Genomic DNA, 21349 nt, shown 5'->3' with positions numbered 1-21349 from the left:
ACCTGTGAAAGAGGGCTCGAATCACCATTTAAATTATTCTTGAATAACATGGAAGTGACATCTGTGTCCATCCAAAGGCCTGGAGGACATTGGTCAGTTGATTTCAGGTAATTAAATTCTGTGTTTCTTGGGTGTGATGATACACACAAATCATAGGAATAAGGCAATGTCCCTTCACTGTAGTTTGGAGGGATGTTGAGTTCAGATTTAGAGCAAAGATCAGCTCGAAAACAGCCCCATCCTTTGGGAGTAGATGATCGCCGAAGGCGAAGAGCAGTGGCTATTATCACTGTCATGAGAAACAGCATAGATATAAAGACTAGAGCCACTACCAGGTAAAACTGTAGTTCAGACTGGGAATTCGAGGTGTGTGAATGCTCCTCTTTCATCTCAGGCAGCACTTCCTGCAGACTGTCTGCAAAGACGAGGTGAAGAGCCACAGTGGCAGACAGAGAGGGCTGGCCTCCGTCCTGCACTGAGACCAGCAGGAGGTGCCGCGATGCATCTCGGTCAGTTAAAGCTCTTGCTGTCCTGACTTCGCCTGTTCGTAGCCCCAGGCTGAAGAGCCCGGGATCCGTGGCCTGCAACACGTGGTAGGCCAGCCAGGCGTTGTGTCCTGAGTCAGCGTCCACTGCCACTACCTTTGTGACTAAGTAGCCGGGCTCCGCAGAACGAGGGACCATGTCAAAGAGGGCAAAACTGTCGGGTTCCGTTGGCGGGAAGAGGATATTCGGAGAGTTGTCATTTCGGTCCAAGATAAACACTTGCAAGGTAACATTGGCGCGGAGGGAGGGGGTGCCTCCATCCTGGGCCTGCAATATCATCTCGAAGGCACGGATCTGCTCATAGTCAAAGGAACGCTGAACAAATAAATCCCCACTGTCACTACTGAGGAATAAATAGGAGGACACAGACAGAGGGGCTAAGTCGCTACTGAGGATGGAGTAAGACACATGGCCATTCTCGTAAAGATCCAGGTCAGTAGCTGAGATTCGGGCTATGCAGGATCCAGAGGGGTTATTCTCCGGGACATAAACGACGTAGGAAGATTGGAGGAATATGGGAGGATTGTCATTGATGTCCGAAATGTACAGGGATATGGTTTTGCTGGTAGATAGAGCAGGATTCCCCTTGTCTGTGGCGGTCATGGTAATGTTATATTCCGGCGTCTGCTCCCGATCCAGGTCCCCGTCTGTCAATAATTTATAGTAATTCTTGGAAGAGGATTCTATTTTAAAGGGAACAGTTCTTTCAATATGACACACAATCTCCCCATTCTCTTCAGAGTCTCTATCATATGTTTTAATCAAAGCAATTACTGTTCCAGACACTGTATCCTCAGGGATAGTGCTGGACAGAGACATTAATGTTATTTCCGGAACATTGTCATTTTCATCCCTAACTTCTAAAACAACTTTGCATTGAGCAACCAGAGAGCCAGCATCCTTGGCTTCTATATCCATGGTGTATACCTTTGTTTCTTCAAAATCCAAAGTCTGCTTAATAATGATTTCTCCAGTGGTGGGATCCAGTCTAAACTTGGATAAGATGTCTTTGGCGATTCTTGTAAAGGAGAAGGTGATATCTGCATTAACTCCCTCGTCCTTATCTGTGGCTGTCACTTGAAGCACAGAAGATCCCGGGGGCAAGTTTTCAGACACGTTTGCTCGGTAGACATCTTGACTGAAGATAGGAGGATTATCATTAGCATCCGTGACTCTGATGCTGATCTGAGTAGTGCCACTTAGGACGGGGTCACCTCCGTCAACTGCTGTCAAGATCAGGTGGTGAGAACTCTGGACTTCTCGATCGAGGGATTTCTCCACCACCATTTCTGGGTATTTGCTCCCATCGGGATTATCCTTCACCCTCACGGAAAAATGGGGGTTTGAATTTATCTGGTAAAATTGCAAAGCATTGAACCCAACATCTGGATCCTCTGCTGATTCCAAAACTAATCTAGCTCCTGGAAGCACAGACTCGCTGATTTCTAAATTTAATTCATTTCGAACGAATCGCGGCTCATGATCATTAATATCCTGAATCGTTACGACTACATGGAAGATATTCAAAGGCTTTTCAACTACGACTTCCAGTTGTAGTTCACAAATCTGTCTTTTCCTACATATCTGCTCTCGATCTATTCTATTACTGACCAGCAGATCTCCATTGTCAGCGTTCACAGTAAAATATTTCTTCTCCCCAGTAACTCGCAGTTTCCGAAGCGATAAATCTGGAATGTTGAGTCCCAAATCCTTGGCAAGATTCCCCACCACCGACCCTTTCTCCATTTCCTCTGGAATGGAGTAACGGATCTGCTCGGAAAGTACGCAGCCGAACAAAGAAGCCAAGAAGGGGAACAATACTTGCCTCCTCAGAGTCGTATTCGGCTCCCGGGAGTGGCGCAGCATTTTTTGACCTCAGAACAACAGTCTCCGTGATCCTGAGAAGCTGTCCTTTAAATCAACGTTATAATAGTCTCCAGTGAAGGAAAATCGGTCCGTGTCTCAGCTTCGTGGCTTAAAAGCCGTTTGTTTGGGGGGCAAGATCTGCGCAGCAGGAATACTAACTGAGTATGCGCTGGGTCTTCTCTGCACTCCCAGACTAAAGCCTGAGCAGGAAATGTCTTTGAAGGAAGTTACAGGGCACGGCTTAGTCATTTCTCTCCCCTTTCTGGTCAGCAGCGGCGCTCCGAGGCTTTTTTAGGAATTGCAAAACTATGAAGATTCTAGAATCAATCTTCCTGGTCCCAAATTTTATTATTTTAATCCTTTAGAAAGACTCGGCCCACGATAGTAAAATAATTTGAATTTTAGTTCTTTTTTTTTTTTTAATGACAGCTTCAAAAGATATTTCAAAGCCTATTCTTTCCAATTTTCCCAAGAAATAGTATGATACCACAAACCTCTCATTTATGCTTTTATCCGAATCCTTTCTAAATTCAAACTTTTGCAAAAGAAGATTTTAAAAGCCATTTTTCTGCAATTCATTTTAGGGCGCAACAGAACTCTAATTTGCCTTAAAAGAGGGACGCTAAGAAATGCTGAAAAGTGAACTAATCTAATGTAATCACCAAAATCATCACCATGAATCACTATGAAAACTTTCACCAGTTTTTACTCGTACTTTCAATGCTTATCTTCAAATTTTCGAAAGCCATTAAAATGAGGTGAGAAAGAAGAAGGAAGCCACTTAAACAAAGCTAATTTATTGGAATAGGCCATTTCTTCTCAAGTTCAGAGATAGTCCTTTTCTTAGAGCGAAGCAATCGAGTTAGTTTTGATTGGCTATTCTTGGGAGATGCTTACCTAAGCTCAATGTTCTATAGAACTGTTCCTGTACTCTGCTCAGAGTTTAGGAAAACGAACTGGAGCTAACAAAGAGAAAGCAGAGAATTTTCTCTCCTAAAATGTTCCTCAAGGACTGCCTTGAACTCTTGCTGAGTGAGTTCCAAATGTGAAAAAGAAATTAAGAACTCTTGCCCCCATATTTTAGTGCTTATATTTTTATGCCTTTTTCACTGCTGATATTCTCATTAGGCAGGCAGGATTGAAACTACTCTGCCATTTAAGAGAACTTTTGAGACCGGCCAAAAAATTAATCATCTGTTGATTTGTCTCTCCAAATTTAGTTAGATTGGTCCATTGATGGTGGAGGTAGTATCTGTCACTAATCTATGCTCCAGCTCTTTCCATCTTTATTGTTATGGTGGCTGTTAACTCTTTAGTGGTATCTGACTTTTCATGACACCATGGACAAAATGAAGTTTGTTTTGTTTTGTGGGGTTTTTTGCAAATATACTTGAATATTTTGCCATTTCCCTTTCCCGTATGTTCCCATTTTACAGATACAAATTGAGGCAAATAGAGGTTAAGTGACTTGCCCAGGGTTATACAATTAGAAGTGTATGAGGCCAGATTTGAACTTATATCTTTCTGATTCCAAGTACACTTCCTATCTTCCCCTTTCTTCTTTATAGGACCTTTCAAAATTTGTATTTTCTTGGCATCATTTTCTAGTCCCCAGAGAACCTTCACTTCAGATGAGGCACGTATGTAGAATCTTTGGCATTCATTTTGGAATTTAAATCTTTAAGGAATCCCAGAAGGAAGAGCAAGGTTCATATTGACATGAAATTGAATTGAATGAAAATGAAGGAATCTGCACTATTCCTTTTGTATATCTTTATATAATTCATGCATATGCAACAATAACAAGTCCTTTAGTAAGGACCATATATTTTGCTCAGTGCATTTTTTTTTTTTTTGCATCAGCTCCCTATTTCAGAAAATAGCTTTTTTTTTTTTTAAGTGAAGTAATGTATATAGCCTTGACTTTGATTCATATAATCAGAATATATAATATGCTTAGTGTGATTTGGGAGAACTCAACTCTTGACTTTACCTCATTAGCATGGATTTCTAATCAATTTAGATAATTATTGGTAAAAAAACAAAAACAAAACAAAACAAAACAAAACTATTGTTTCCACTAAGCTGAGATCAAATCTAAATCTTATGCATAGACCCTTAAATAATTATTACGTAGGATATTGACAAAAATGCCAGATGAATGAGATAGATACTGACACATTCATTCCATCTCAATAACATGGCAGTTTCAACAGAAGGTAAATAGGAGCAGGAGAAACTTTGTCAAATTTCTGTTAAACCACATAATATAAACCATACCAAAACAAATCCCATTAGATAATGAAGAAACAAGAGCAAAACAGATCAGAACACAAACTCACGGTAGCCAAAGAAGGGTCATGAGCAGAACACCTCAAATCATCTTCTGGTACTAATAGTGGTTTTGTTTTCTCATAGCTGTGCTGGCTTAAGAGGGTATCAGCATAGTTGGGTTGGGGGAATATCAAATGGCTCTTCCGAGAATCAGTGGTAAGAGAAACCTCATGACAATAAGTCTGTAGAAAAGCTTGAACTCCATCAATGCCCATGAACTGTGAAGCAGAGACATCCCCTAAATGGTCACTACCTGAGCCTAAGAACTGAGAGGTCCTCCACTTCCATATCCTAAGTGCCAGCAAGACAATGATGAAGGCAAAAAACAAGGAGGAAATGGAAGCTACAGCAATGACCAGGTAGAGTGTGAGACTAGACTCTTCAAGATCAGAGGAGGCCTCTTGGCTACCGAGATTTGAGAGAATTTCAGGGATGCGGTCTGCCACTGCCACTGTGACACTGATAGTGGCAGACAGAGGTGGTTCCCCTTTGTCAGAGACCATCACCATCAGATTCTGTTTGAGAGCATCTTTGTCCGTGAAAGCCCTGGCAGTTCTGATTTCTCCAGTATGTAGACCCACAGAGAAGAGCCCGGGTTCTGTGACCTTGAATAGATGATAGGACAGCCAGGCATTTTGGCCAGAGTCTCTATCTACTGCTACCACCTTGGTCACCAGGTAGCCTGGCTCTGCAGACCGAGGAGCCAACTCTACTCCTGTGGAACCATCGGTGGGCAAGGCAGGATACAGGATTTCCGGGGCGTTGTCATTTTGATCCAGGATGAATAGAGTCAGAGACACGTTGTTGCTGAGGGGAGGGTTCCCTGAATCTCGAGCTGTCACTTGAAGTTGCATCTCCCGGAACTGTTCATAATCAAAGGAATGCAGAGCATAGAGGATTCCATTTTCTGAATTGATAGAGATATAGGAGGATAGAGGTGCCCCGAGGAAGATGTCCTCCTCAATAGAGTAACTGACATGGGAGTTCTCTTCACTGTCCAAATCACAGGCGATCACAGAATAAATGGAGGCTCCTCTAGCGTTGTTCTCCTCAATATAAGCCGAGTAGGATACCTGACTAAAAGTAGGAGGGTTGTCGTTGGTGTCTGCCACCTGCAGGAAGATGTGAATGTCTGTGGACAGGGGCGGGGTTCCCTGATCTACAGCTGTTACGGTGATGTTGTATGCAGAAACTTTCTCTCTATCTAGGGCTCCGTTTGTCACCAAACGACGATAACTGTCAATTGACTTTTCTAGTTTAAAAGGAAGATTCTCTGAGACGGAACATGTGACAAGGCCATTCTCCCCTGAGTCTTGGTCATGAATGTTTAAAAGGGCAATTATGGTTCCTGAAGGAGAATTTTCAATCACTGGGCTAAATAGAGAAGTGATGGTTACTTCTGGACTATTGTCATTTAAATCCAAGACAGTAACTAGCACTTTTGCTCTTGCTAAAAAAGCATCGCCATCCTCAGCTTGTATTTCTATTTCGTAGAAGTTCGATTTCTCATAGTCTAGATCTCCAGCTGTTGTTATTTCCCCAGTCTTTGGGTTAACCTGAAATATCTGTAGGCTTTTTTCATTCTGCCTTCGGAATGAATAGGTCACTTCCCCACTGACTCCCTCATCTGGATCAGTAGCATTCACCGCTAGCAGAAGGGTCCCCTTAGGCACGTTCTCGGGAATACTCACACTATACACGGACTGAGTAAACATTGGAACGTTGTCATTTGCATCAAGGACAGTCACAAGGACTTGAACTGTGCCAGAATGCGCTGGATTTCCCCCATCCGCGGCAGTGAGGATGAGGTGGTGAACAGGTTTCTCCTCCCGGTCCAGGGCTTTCTCTAGCACCAACTCTGGATATTTGGCTCCGTCAACTCGGTTTTGCACAAGCAAAGAGAAGTGGTGTTTGGGACTCAGCTCGTAGCCCTGGAGGGAGTTCATCCCCACATCCGGATCAAAGGCTTCCGGAAGAGGAAATCGCATTCCAGGAGCTGCTGCTTCAGTTATTTTAACTTCTACTTGTTCTACTTGGAATTTCGGTACATTATCATTAATATCTGTTATTTCCACTTCTACTGCAAAGAGTTTTACTTTATCTTCCACCAACACATTGAAATTCAGCAAGCACTGGGCGCTCTGAGCGCAGAGCTCCTCCCGGTCTATTCTGTCCGCAGTGACTAAATTGCCGGTTCTGCTATTCAGAGCAAAATGCTGCTTCTTACCTCTGGAAACGATGCGGACTCGGCGCTCCGCCAGCTCCCACGATTGCAACCCCAGGTCTTTGGCCATATCGCCCACAAAAGAGCCCTTCTCCATCTCCTCCGGCACCGAGTATCGGATCTGCGTGGCTCCAGTATTCCCCAATATCCCCAGGAGAAAACAAAGCAAGACTCGTCCTCTGCAGTCCCGGAGCCTCTGAAAAGCAGCCATCGCTTTCCTGCTGCCAAATTATCGAATTTTCCAGTAATGTATGCTGTGTCTACATCCCTTCTTGTATCTGTATCTGAAGTTATCATCCAAAGGTTGAGACTTGAGCTTGGAGAGTAGAGGGGCTGTCTATGTGCGGCTCCAGACTGTGTATGACTGATTTGCTGAGGCTTTGTGCTTTAAGAGTTGTGGGAGCTCTCCATGTCAGTTCTCTTCCTGACTGGTGAACAGCGGCGCCCAGAGTACTAAGCAATTATTACAATCGCGCACACGTTGTTGGAAAGAAAAGGAAAACCACCCAATATTCATTTTGTGTCTTTGTTTCTTACTACATAATATTATTCCCCATCCTCTTCTTGCTTATTATAGACTGAATATAATAAATATAATATAATATTACATAATATAGTTATTCTTTTGTTTCAGAGGCAGAGGGGATGACAAAAGGAAATAAAGGTCTATAGCATAATTAAATGTTAAATCCAACAAACTGTTTATTGGTCCTAATTGGAACTCTTAACGTCCTATTCACATTTGCCAGATTTTCACGAATGTCTTGGAAGCGAGCTCCTTCCCCCGCCTTCCCTTAGTAACAAAGGGAATACTTGTGCTTTACTTTCCGTTTCTTTTAGAAGTAGTAATTTAAATATTCCAATTCATTTTGAGGGCTACAGTCTTAGTATGAGTATATAAACGAATGTAATTCTTAAATATATGACATCACAGGTTTGTACTTTAGAATTTCATATAACTGGCACTGTAGGATATCAATATTGTTTGGAGGACAGTTTTACTTTTACTCCCCTTTCTTTTCTTTCTGAAATAATTTTCAGAAGAATAAATAAATACAAAGAGTAAACCTTTTCTCCTTCAATCCCAGATTTTCATTGAGAAACACAATTTGGAAGATTACTTACATAGTTTATTAGATCTTGTTTCATTTGGTGCAGGAAACTCCCCATCACAGCTGTTCTACAAATTATAGTCTTAGAAAGTTGTCTGAGGGTAATGAGATATTAAAGGATTTACTCAAGATTATACATACAATATAGGTTAGAGGCAGAATTTGAGCCCTGTTCTCCACCCTCTGAGACCTTTACACTATCCACTATCCCATGATGTCTCTCTTAAATATATTCTTATTAGGTAGTTAATATTATAGGCCATTAAACTGATGACATTCAATAATTCAAGCAACGATAGAACATATGTAAATTAGTTGCATACTAAATGTGTAACTAAAGAATTATGTAAAAATTTGTTACTTGGGATGACTTTTTGAGAGGAAAAGGAAAAGAATACTTGGGATTACTGTGATGGTATAAGAAAAAGAAGTCAATAAAAATGTTTTTTAAAAGAAGGAAAAGTAGCTGCTTCCAACTCTACTGTTACCTTGTAAGAATGTATATTGCATATTGTTTATCCAAAACCTAACATATAAAGAACCTTAGTATTAAGTAAAGCCAAATCTGTAGTAGAAATGAAAGTAGAAAGTAAGGTCAGAATCAATCTAGTTCCAGGGACTTAGGTCTCCAAACCACAAGATACTAGAGGTGTGTGGGTTTTTTTTTTTTTTTTAATGTTGCTTATGGAATGAAAGGGGAAAAATGGATATGGGAGTAGGGGGAGTTGTACATAATTATTTTTTTTCATAGAAATATTTTCCTTTAGTAGCTAAACAAAACCAAGGCTAGAAAAGAGATTGGCTTTGGCTAGGAGAAAAACTGGAGCGCATTTTGCATGGAATAAATTGAAGAACTTCAAGCTGATGTAGATTCAGTAAGTGAGAACAAAATCTTTTTTTCTGAAGTTGTGATAGGAATAGAAAGGGTTAGGAGCTAAAGAAGAAGAAAAATACTTAATTATATCTTAGCGTTTTCGTTAAACCTTCCCTCTTCCCCTCCACAATGTCTGGATATATATAATATTTGTTTTAAAATAATTAGCTATTCACATTAAAATATAGTGAATCTAGAAGGAAGGAGTCACCCATCAGAATCTCAGGACAAGTATTACTATGTTTCCTTAATTCGTCAAACTACTCATACCCTGATGGGTGTGTACATAAAATAAATGCGCAGCTTTGGCCAGGAAAAGAAAACGGTTCGCAGTTGGAAATGGCAAAACCAGGATTACTAAACTACAGCTTTGTGATACTATACGGCTTACTTTCCTGAAATGAGTTGTCAACTATGGTAATGATAAACTGTGGGGATTAAATGTAGGAGGGAGGGAGGGAGGGAGGGAGGGAGAGAGAGAGAGAGAGAGATAGAAGAGTCAAATGAAAAGCTCACCATAATTAGAGTCTCAGAGCAGGAAGTTGAATCATTGATTCCAAAAGGTGGGTATGAAGACTGAGACGAATCAAAGGAAAGAAGATCCTGTCCTGGATTTAAGGGACCATTGCATTTGGGGACATTAAACGTTATCTTTCGCTGGTCCGTGGTCACACGGAAATTGTAGGAGTAAGGCAAAGTACCTTCGCAGTAGTTTGCTGGAAGACCGGGTCCAGACTTAGAGCAAAGATTTGATTGCAAACAACCCCACTCTTTGGGACTGGAGGATTTCCGAAGGTGCAATGTGATGGCCATAATTATTGTGACCAAAAATAGCATGGAGACCAGAGACAAAGCTATTATCAAATAAAATTGTAATTCAGATTGAGGGTCTAACGTATCAGAGAGCTCCTCTTTCATCTCAGGTAGCGCCTCCTGCAGACTATCTGCAAAGACTAGCTGCAGAGCCACAGTGGCAGATAGAGGAGGCTGCCCCCTGTCCTGCACGGAAACTAGAAGTCGGTGCCGGGTAGAGTCTTGTTCAGTTAAAGCTCGTGCTGTCCGAACCTCACCTGTTCTCAGGCCCAGGTTGAAGAGACCTTGATCCGTAGCCTGTAATATGTGATAGGCCAACCAGGCATTGTGTCCTGAGTCAGCGTCCACTGCCACCACTTTCGTGACTAAGTAGCCAGGTTCAGCTGAGCGAGGGACTATGTCGAAGAGGGCTGAGTTCTTCGGGCCCAAGGTAGGGTAAAGGATGTTTGGAGCATTGTCATTTTGATCCACTATGAATACTTGCAGGGTAACATTGGCACAGAGAACTGGAGATCCTGAGTCACAAGCCTGAAGAATCATCTCAAAGGTTCGGACCTCTTCATAGTCAAAGGAAGACTGAGCAAAGATGTCCCCATTGTGGCCATTGACAGACACATAGGAAGATCCTGACATTAGTTCACTGATGATGATGGAATAGGACACCCTGCTATTCTCTTCTAGGTCTAGGTCAGAGGCTGAGACTCTAGCAATGGAGGCCCCAGAAAGATTGTTCTCAGGGATGTAAACAACATAAAAAGGGAGTAGGAAAATAGGAGCGTTATCATTAACATCACCCACAACCAGGGTGAGAATTTTGCTGGCGGATAGAGAGGGGTTTCCTTTGTCTATTGCAATCACGGTGATGTTATATTCTGAGATTTGTTCTCTATCCAAGGGCCCATCTGTCATTAATTTGTAAGAGTTTTTTGAAGAAGGCAATATTTTAAAGGGGACATTACCTTTTATTTTACAAGTCACCTCTCCATTGTGTCCAGAGTCTTTATCATGTGTTTTGATCAATGCAATTACTGTATTGGGCAAAGTGTCCTCTGGAATCACAGAAGGTATGGATTGTAATATAACCTCTGGAGCATTGTCATTTACATCTAAAACTTCAATTTCAACTGTGCATTGTGTGACTAGTCCACCTCCATCCCTCGCTTCCACCACCAATGAGTAGTCTTTGTTTTTTTCAAAATCGATATTCTCTGCAGTTGTAATTTCCCCGCTATTAACCTCTAGATCAAATACGTGCCAATAGTCTTGGCCTGTGCTTCGGAAAGAGAAGGTGATTTCTGCATTGACCATCTCATCTTTGTCTGTGGCCATCACTTGGAGCACAGAGGAGCCCAGGGGCAGATTTTCTGGAAGACTGACCCTGTAGACGTCTTGGCTGAAGACAGGAGCATTATCATTAGCATCTGTGACCCTGATCCGGATCTTAGCAGTGCTGCTTCGAGCAGGGTTTCCACCATCCACAGCAGTCAGGAACAATTCGTGAAAACTCTTTATCTCCCTATCCAGAGATTTCTCTAATGTCAGTTCTGGGTATTTACTGCCATCTTTATTCTCCTTATTCATTAGTGAGAAATCAATGTTGGGACTGAGTTGGTATTTTTGAAGAGAGTTGATGCCTACATCTGCATCCTGTGCTGATACAAGGATAAATCTGGCCCCTGGCGGGGTAGATTCGCTTATTTCCAGATCAAAGGGGTCTTGATTAAATTGTGGCGAATGGTCATTAATATCCTCTATCTCCACAGTTATGTGAAAAAAATTCAGTGGATTTTCAGCGATTGTTTCAAAATCGAGGGTACACACAGGCTTCTTTCCGCACAGCTGCTCTCGGTCTATTCTTTCTCTGATCATTAGTTCCCCGCTCTTTGAGCTTACAGAAAAATATTCTCTCTCTCCACTAATCCGCAGGTTCCGAGCTCGCAAGTCCCGGACCTTCAGCCCCAAATCCTTAGCGAGGTTTCCAACCACATACCCTTTCACCGTTTCTTCTGGAATAGAATAGCGGATTTGCTCTAAAAGCCCTAGGCAGAACAAAGACACCAAGAAAGTAAACAGTACCTGCAGCTTCGGTACCCTGCTGGTCTGGTTTTCCATTTTTTTTTCTCTATCCTGCTTTCTCTCCAACTCAGGGAAATCTGTTTTTCTGTTTCCAACTGCACGGGGATCCTAAGAGTCTCTGCAACCAAGGATATTCTGTGTGGCAACAAATCCGTGCGGGGTCTCCCGTGAAGCTAGCGGTAGATACTGAATGCCGGCTCTTCTCTGAGTGTGATCTGGGTGATTGCAGAGTATCGCCCAGCCGGAAGCTCCAACAAATGGGTGATTCAGTTCTGCTTCTGTACTGTCCGACAGCGGCGCTCAGAGTCCGCAAAGGAAACTGCAGTCCTTGATAAATCATATCTTTTCAAAATATTTCCAGCTTCTGCATAATGTAACGATTCAATGTTTTGAAATATCAAATTCCTCAAAACCATGCCATATTAGATAGAATGATGGGTTCAAATCCTGTTTCAAGAACTAAGCAACTGTGACTGATCTCCCGGAATGTCAGTTTCTTCAGAGGGATAATAAAGTTGTAACATTCAAAATAAAGAGCTCTAGCTTCTCTGTGTTGATTGTAATCACCACTTCTGATTTCTGTATTAAATTACCCTTCTACAAATTTTATTTTCAATTAAAAATGCTCTCTCCATGTTTGAATGTACAATTTCTAATATTTCCTAATATCTATATTAGTCCTTTAGTGTTTGAAGACAGGAACGCATCCAACTCTTCCAAGCAAATAAAAATTATTTTAGGCAAGATAATATGAACTCCCTAATTTGGAACTTTCAATGCTCTTGCCATTGCAGAGTAATATGGACCTCAAGATCACTGGAGGTTTATTTGGGCCAATTTTGCACTCTAAGGAAAGCTATCAGCTTGACTAATCGTATTGAGTCAAAAAACATAGGGGTAATTTATCTAATGAGTTGGTCATTGGATACTTGTTCTATTTTAAAATTTTATGAAGTCCTTTGAGACTGGGAATGGAATGGTGAACATTTTTTTTTTTTTAAGAAAAAGTGATGAATCCATTTTAACAGATATGTTTTCTCTGTCAGGAATTTCCTAAATTAGAAGAGAGCAATACACCAAATTTTCTTTTTAAAAACACCAAGTATATAACTGACAAGATGTAATCAAGTACACATATCACCACATTAAGTTGGTTCATTTAAATTTCTAACAAATTAGTTTGAAAACTATTTTAATTTCTGGTCACTTTTCATTATTATTTGACCAAATATCATTACAGTGATGCTTTGTTGAAAATCTAGAGTTATGGGGCAGCTAGATGGCATAGTGGATAAAACACTGTCCTATAATTGGGAGGAGCTGAGTTCAAATTCGGCCTTCAACACCTACTATCTGCATGATCCTGAACAAGTCACTTAACCCCAATTGCCCCTCAAAAAAAAAAGTGAATGCTAAAAATCTTATGAACACCCTTTTTGAATACTGACACATATCATACACTGATAACACAGCATCTACAGAACTTTCGAAGCTTTAAAAGACAGATAAAGAACATCCAAATAGCCCTGTATTGAATCAGACCAAGAACCTGCTTTAGGCCTATTCCTGAATTTCTTCCAAATGGTCAGGAACTCTGTCCAGCTGCTTCTAATTTTCTGTAGTTATGAAACTGGAATTCTACCTCAGAATAAGAAGCTAAACAAATTACCTTTCATTCCTCATTTTAAGAAATTATAAAAAGGAAGCTACCTTATGCAACTTAGGCAGTTTCAACATATACTGCTTACATAAATTAGTACACTTATGAACACATTCAATCACTCATCAATTCACAAAGATCCTTTCATGAGATAAATCCTAGGGATTAATACCAGGAATGCAGGGACTGGTTCAATTTTAGGAATAGGCATAATTGACAATATCAACAACAAAACAACAACAAAAGTAATATCATTATATCAAAAGATGCAGAAAAAAGCTTTTGACAAAATAAAACACTCATTTCTATTAAAAACAGGAACAAATAGAGTTTTTATAAGTAGTATCTGTTTGAAACTAAGTGCAAGCATTATCTGTAATGGGGATAAACCAGAAGCCTTCCCAAAGAACAAAAGTGCAACAAAGATGTCCATTATCAACTTTATTATTCAATATTGTGCTGGAAAAGCTAACTATTGCAAAATGAGAAGAAAAATAAATTGAAGGAAGAAGGAAGAGAAAAAAACTAAACAAAGCTATCATTTATTTGCTGATGATATGATGACATACTTAGAAAACCATAGAAAAGTAACTAAAAAAATCTAGTTGACACAACTAACTTTAGCAGTGTTGCATTATATAAAGTGAACCTATATACATTAATAACATTTCTATATATTACCAACAAAATCCAGCAGGAAGAGATAGAAATAGAAATCCCATTTAAAAATTACAACAAACAGTATCCTTGCATACAAACAGTATCCAAGTATAAAATACTTGGAATCTGTCTGCCAAGACACCCTCAGGACCTATGTGAATACAATTACTAAGCATTTTTTTTTTCACACAAAGACATATCTAAACAGTTGAAGACTTATTAATTACTTATGGGTAGGTCAAATCAATATAGACAATTCTACCTAAATTAACTTACTTATTCACTTCCATGCCAAACAACCAACCAAAGAATTATTTTATAGATCGAGAAAAAATAATAATTGTTCTGGAAGAACAAAAATTCAAGAATTGTCAAAGTAATCAATAAAAAAGGAGGGAAGACAGTCTAGCAATACCAGATTTGAAACTATATTGCAAAGTGGTAATCAAAACACTCTGGTACTGGCTAAAAAAATAGAGTGATAGACTAGCGAAATAGATTAGGTACACAATACATGGAAGTAAATGACTATAGCAATTTAGAGTTTGAAAACCCTCAAAATCCAAGATATTGGGACAAGAACTCACTATTATACATAAATTTCTGGGAAAACCGAAAAGCACTTCAGCAGAAACTGGTTAGAGATCAACATTTTACACATTATACCAAGCTACATGCAGTCAAAATGGGTACATGATTCAGATATAAATGATGACATGAGCTAATTATGGAAGCATAGAAAAATTATCTGTCAGATATGTCAAATTAGGGGAAATTTTATGACGAAACAAGAGATAGAAAGGATCACAGAAAGCAAATTGCATGATTTAGGTTAATTAAATTTAAAAAGTTTTGCACAAACAAAATCAATGCAGCCAAAAATAGGAAGGAAAGCAAGAAATTGGAGGAAATCTTTTCTTTTCTTTTCTCTCTCTTTCTTTCTTTCTTTCTTTCTTTCTTTCTTTCTTTCTTTCTTTCTTTCTTTCTTTCTTTCTTTCTTTCTTTCTTTCTTTCTTTCTTTCTTTCTTTCTTTTTTACAGCAAGTTTCTCAGATAAAGGACTTATTTCTCAAATGTATATATGGAACCAAGCCAAATTCATAGAAACAAGAACCATTCTTTAATTGATAAGTGATCAAGGATCTGAAGGAAGTTTACTGAAGAAATTAAAGTTATCAGTGGTCATATAAAAATGCTCTATCTTACTAATAATTAGAGATATGCAAATTAAAATAATTCGCACACCCATCAGATTGGCTAAAAACAAGAAAGGAAACTGACAAATATTTTGAATGATTTCACAAGTATAATTGGTATCATATTATTTGCCTTCTTCATGGAAAGGGGAAAGGCTGAAGGGAAAGAACAGATTTGAATTCAAAATAAAAATGAATGTCAAAAAAATCTCTTATTTGTGTAAGCAACATATGTTGATGACAATGAAGAATTCAAAGAATATGGGAAAACATGAATTGTTGCAAAGTGAAGTAATCAGAACCAGGAATACAATAGGCCCAATGTCTACTATAAATTAGTAGGAGATAAAATAAAAGGAGGAACGAAATACTATCACTAAAATGACTAAACTAGGCTCTAGGGAAGAATTGAGAAAATGCAATGTCTTCTCTTCTTTGCAGAGATTATGGGCATGAGATATTGCATAAATTGTTTTAAAAATGATTTATGAGTTTATTAGTTTTTTGCCTTTATTATAAGGATTAATTTTCTAAGGTAGGTTGGGGAAAGAAATATATTCATGAACAAATGTGATGTAAAACAAAAGATGACAATAGAATGAAAATGAAATAAAATTTTAAAAGTATAAGTATAGGATAAATAACATGGAAAAGGTCTTATTCTCCAAACAAGTGAAACCATACTGAATGACATCCTGCAAGGTTCATATTTTAAACATTATCAGGGAGTATACCAAACCAAATCTTATATACTTTTAAACATCTTTGAAATAAAAATTTTAACCAACTGCACCTTTTAAAAGGTCAAACGAAAACCCTAGAAAATATATTTTCTTTAGAGCAAATATCAGGAAAGAACTAAACTCACTTGAACAAAAGCAGAATCATCTTTGCATTCTTGCAACCCTCTGGCTGTTGATAAAGATTCCTTTTTATCACAGCTCTGAATACTTAGGAGTGTGTCTGCATAGTTGGGTTGGGGGAAGATCAGTTGGCTCGTTGGAGAGTCTGTGCTGAGGTTAACCTGATAGGAATAGGTCTGAAGAAAAGCTCGTACTTCATCTATGCCAGCCAAATGAGTATCAGGGACTCTTCCAATATAATCATTAGTTGACTCCAACAACCTTGATGTCCTACATTGACATAATCTGAATGTCAGTAAGATGATGATGAAAATGAAGAACAAACAGGACACAACAGTTACAGCGATGACCAGGTAGAAAGTGAGGCTAGAGTTATCTGAAGACTTAGGAGTTTCTAGGTTGCTGAGGTCAGAGATTATCTCAGGGATGCTGTCAGCTACAGCGACTGTGATACTGACTGTGGTAGATAGAGAGGGTTCCCCATTGTCAGAGACTGCAACCACCAGTTTGTGCTTACGGGTATCTTTGTCTATGAAGGTCCGGATAGTCCTGACCTCCCCTGTGTGCAGTCCCACTGAAAAGACTCCAGGTTCAGTGACCTTGAGGAGATTGTAAGACAGCCAAGCGTTCTGTCCTGAGTCTTTATCCACTGCCACCACTTTGGTTACCAAATAGCCTGGCTCTGCAGAGCGAGGAGCCAACTCTACTCCAGTGGAGCCATCCGTGGGAAAAGTGGGGTATAGGATTTCAGGAGTGTTGTCATTCTGATCCAGGATGAACAGAGTCAGAGACACGTTAGTGGTGAAAGGAGGGTCCCCAGAGTCTTGGGCTATTACTCGAAGTTGTAAATCTTGGAACTGTTCATAATCGAAGGATTGGAGAGCATAGAGGACTCCTGTCTCTGAGTTGATGGAGACGTAGTCTCTCTGAATGTCACCTTCAATAGAGTAAGTAATACAGGAATTCTCTTCACTATCGGGGTCACGAGCAGTCATAGAATAGATAGATGAGCCTCTGGGGTTGTTCTCCAGAATATAGGCAGAATAAGATGTTTGATTAAAGCTAGGAGGATTGTCATTTATATCTATAACCCTCAGAAAAAGGTGAGTAACTGTAAAAAGAGGAGGAGTACCCTGATCAGAAGCTGTCACCGAGATATTATATTCGGAAATCTGCTCTCTGTCCAGAACTCCTTCTGTCACCAAACGTTGATAATTATTAATAGACCTTTGGAGTTTAAAGGGCAAGTTAGACGGGATTGAACAAATGACATAACCATTTTCCTCAGAGTCTCGGTCATGCACATTGAAGAGAGCAACGATTGTCCCAGGTGGAGAGTTTTCCGTGACTGAGCTGGTGAAAGAAGTCATGGTAATTTCTGGGGCGTTGTCATTCACGTCCACGACTTTTACAGTCACTTTTGCTCTCCCAGAGAGCCCTGGTCTATCATTGGCTTGAATTTCTAACTCATAAAGCTTAGCTTTCTCATAATCCAAAGACTGCTTAATTAGTATTTCCCCTTTATGGGAATCTAAGTGAAAAATATCTGAAACTGGTCTTTTAAGATTCTGGAATGAATACGTCACTTCCCCGTTAATTCCTTCATCCCTATCAGTAGCGTTTACTCTGAGTAATACAGTTCCGACAGGTACATTCTCTGGAACGCTCACACTATAAATGGATTTAGTAAACACTGGTGCATTGTCATTCAAATCCAAGACTACCACGCGAATGCGAGCAGTGCCAGAGAGGGGTGGATCTCCTCCATCCAAAGCCATAAGGGTGAGATGATAAATAGGAACTTCTTCCCGATCTAGGGACAGCTCCAGTACCAGTCCTGGATATTTGACTCCGTCGTCTCCAGTTTGCACAGAGAGGGAGAAGTAATTATTTGGGCTCAGCTGGTAGCTCTGGAGGGAGTTCATTCCCACATCTGGATCCCACGCACTAGACAGCCCAAACTGCGTTCCCCGAGCTGCATTTTCATTGATTTTAACATCTAATTCTTCTGCCTGGAAATGAGGGGTGTTGTCGTTAATGTCTTTTATTTCCACTTCTATGTAATACAGGTCCATTCTATCCTCAACTAAAAGCTCAACATCTATCAAACACTGCGCGCTCTGGGCGCAGAGTTCTTCTCTGTCTATTCTGTCTGCTGTGACTAAGCTGCCGCTTCTGTCATTCAATGCAAAAAGCTGAGTCCTACCTCGTGACACGATGCGAGCTCCGCGCTCCAACAGCTCCCGCGGCTCCAGCCCCAAGTCCTTAGCAATGTCGCCCACGAAAGAGCCTTTCTTCATCTCCTCGGACACCGAGTAAATGATTTTCCTAGTCTCCGACTCCCAAAGCGTCGCCAGGATAAAGTAAAGCAAAATTACTTGCCTTCTGCAGTTCCCGAGCTTCAGTCCAGCCGCCATCGTTGCAGAATGACTGAATTGTTTTATGTATTCTGCCTAGAATACTACGTCCCAAGTAACCGTGGGTTCCTCAGAGTTGAGGCAATCAGCATTAATCAGTAAATTTCTGAGTTCAGAGGACTCAGGGGTTGAATTTCCGAGCAGCCTCTTCTGTTTATGTCTGATTTGCTGGTGTGTTAGAAGATGAAAGGCGGGGATAGTCCTGCTGGATCTTTGGATATGCTTCTCTCCTTGACTGGTGAACAGCGGCGCCCAGAGTCTCACACTGTTACCACACCATCAAGTAAACGAAATTGTTCAAAATTTTTAAATCAAAATTATTTTAAAAATCCATTATTTCTTTTAAATATAATTGAAAACAATATCTTAGTTACTTCTTTTCCAAAATTCAGCGAAGCTAGAAAGCACATGGTCATTATTTGTAGCTATTCTCTCCTGAAAACACTCTTTATCTTTCTTTCAGTTAAACCAATTTGGCAATGAGTTGTTTCAAATTTCTTTTCAATGATTTAGATGAAGGCAAAATATGATAGTATAATTATCAGATTTTTCAGACTCAAATATGGAGAAACACTTAATCTGATCTAGGATAGACTACCAAAAGACCTTTACAGAACTAAGACATTGAGCTGAACCTAGGAATGTAAAAGTCAATAAGGACATGTGGAAAGTCTTACAATTGGTTCAATAAAAGCTTTACAAGTACAAGATGGTTGATGGCATGATTAGATAGCAAGCTAAAAAAATCTGGGCTTCTTGCAAATTGGATATATATACACACATATATATGCATATACGTGTTTGTGTATATCTACATTCATGTAAACATAAACTCAGTATGAGGTGGCTGTGTATGATGGTGACAGCCAAAATAACAAATGCAATTTTGTGCTTCACTAAGAGAAGCATTTTTGTCAAGAAGGAAATGATGATTCTTCTGTGTTCTTCACTACTCAGACCTGTAACATTGTGTTCAGTTCTTGGCGCCATGATTTAGGAAGGACATTGATAAGTTTCAGAGTGTTCAGAGGAGCAGCTAAGTGGCACAGCCTGGAGTCAGGATTTAAATCCACTCTTAGACACTTATTAGCTGTGTGACTCTGGGCAAGTCACTGTCTCCTGTTTTCCTTAGTTTTCTCATCTGTAAAATGAGCTGAAGAAACCACTCTAGTATCTCTGCCAAGAAAACCGCAAACAGAGTCATGAAGAGTCAGGCAGCACAACTGGGATGCTGAAGTCTAGGCTCAGTTGAAATAATTGGAGATTGTATCCCAGAGAAGAAAAAGCTCAGGAAAGCATGAACAATGTTTTAAAGTATTTGCAAGACTGCACTATAGAGAGGAGATCATATTTATTCCGACTGGCTCCAGATGACAGGAGCCAAGACAATTTGTGGAAGCAGAAAAGATGCAAATTTAGATTTGATGCCAGGTGAAACTTCCTAATCATTGAAACAATTTTTAGGGTGAATAGCCTTGGGTCGAAGTGTATTTCTTCCTCAGTGGAGAGCTGAGACACAGGCTGGATCACCACTTGTAAAATATGTTGTAGTTGGGATTCCTTCTTGAATATAGGTTGGACTAGTTGGTTACTGGATTTTTTCCAACTCTAAAATTCATTATTCTGTGATTATTTTATTTTCTTCTTTAGGGACTTTCATTTCCTTATTATAATAATAATTATGAATAGCTACATTATATTTGCCAAGTTAGAGGATATAAAACAGGTGACTTACAAAATCACAGTAAATAACCAATAGAATAGAATGCATCAATGATCTATATATTTTTACACTACATTAACTTGAGACCTGAGAAAATTAAATATATAAAATGTAATATAATACATGTGAATAACATATAAAGAATAGTTCATATTTCCCAAACATTCAGACTTCATTATCTCCATGTTACTCAACTTCAACAGCATGTCAACAACTTCAACATTCCTAACAATATCTGTTCAAAAGAAAAGTTTTGACTAGGACATGAATAAACACGATGCCATTTCCTTATACTGTCCTGAAAATATTTGATTAAGAATTCATTGGTAGGGGGAAGTTTGCAATTCCAAGCAATGAATGGGGGTGTTGGTAAGATTTGTAATAACTTTAAAGTATTACATATTTATAAAAAATTCAAGGCAAAACAATATATATATTTTTTTATATTGATAGAAGCCTAATTGGTACATATGCTGGAAAAAGTAAAACCTTAGAATATAAAGAAAATGCTCTAATTTCTCAAAATTATTTGTTATTTTGCCACCAAATATATATATAAGCCAATACTTCAAGGGCTTGTGATTTTCTGGTTATGCGTGTTCTTCCAATCCCAGAAGCTAGTAACTCCTTTAAGACTTAATAAATATATGTGGAGAGTTGTTGTGGTAAAACAATTAATTATGCAAGAGTCGAGCCAGAGATGAGATTCTCTGAATTTAAGTAGGCTCATCTTCCAAAGCTACAAATACTGACAATACTTCAAACCTTCCAGTTTGCTGGGAATAGTAAGAGATTGTGTTTCTAAAAATAACTTTCAAGAACCTAATGATATGTTAATGGAAGAATCAGAATATACTGTCTTGTAAGTGGAAGCTGGTACGTAATAGACATTTTTCTTAGAACAAATAATGTTATACTATTCGCATTTTAAAAACTAGACAGTTGACATGAAACATCAACACTAAAAAGAGTGAATGAAGAAACTCA

General features: G+C 39.4%; 1 protein-coding gene across 22 annotated transcripts in view; it reads right to left on the bottom strand.

The window, feature by feature from the left end:
- LOC141556822 (protocadherin gamma-C4) overlaps positions 1–21349 on the bottom strand; it is a 179701-nt gene that overhangs the window by 89692 nt on the left and 68660 nt on the right. Inside the window, exon 1 of one of the 22 annotated variants that reach the window (XM_074291646.1) lies at positions 16228–21341. The exons of 18 other annotated variants lie outside the window; for them this stretch is intronic. In XM_074291646.1, coding sequence (XP_074147747.1) covers positions 16228–18639 — 2412 coding nt within the window. In that variant the 5' untranslated portion in view covers positions 18640–21341. 3 more of the 22 variants (XM_074291648.1, XM_074291638.1, XM_074291647.1) reach the window with 3 other exon arrangements.

This window comes from Sminthopsis crassicaudata, chromosome 2 (assembly GCF_048593235.1).
Source record: "Sminthopsis crassicaudata isolate SCR6 chromosome 2, ASM4859323v1, whole genome shotgun sequence".
Classification (NCBI taxonomy): Eukaryota; Metazoa; Chordata; class Mammalia; order Dasyuromorphia; family Dasyuridae; genus Sminthopsis; species Sminthopsis crassicaudata.
This window is presented reverse-complemented; position numbering and strand designations above follow the sequence as displayed.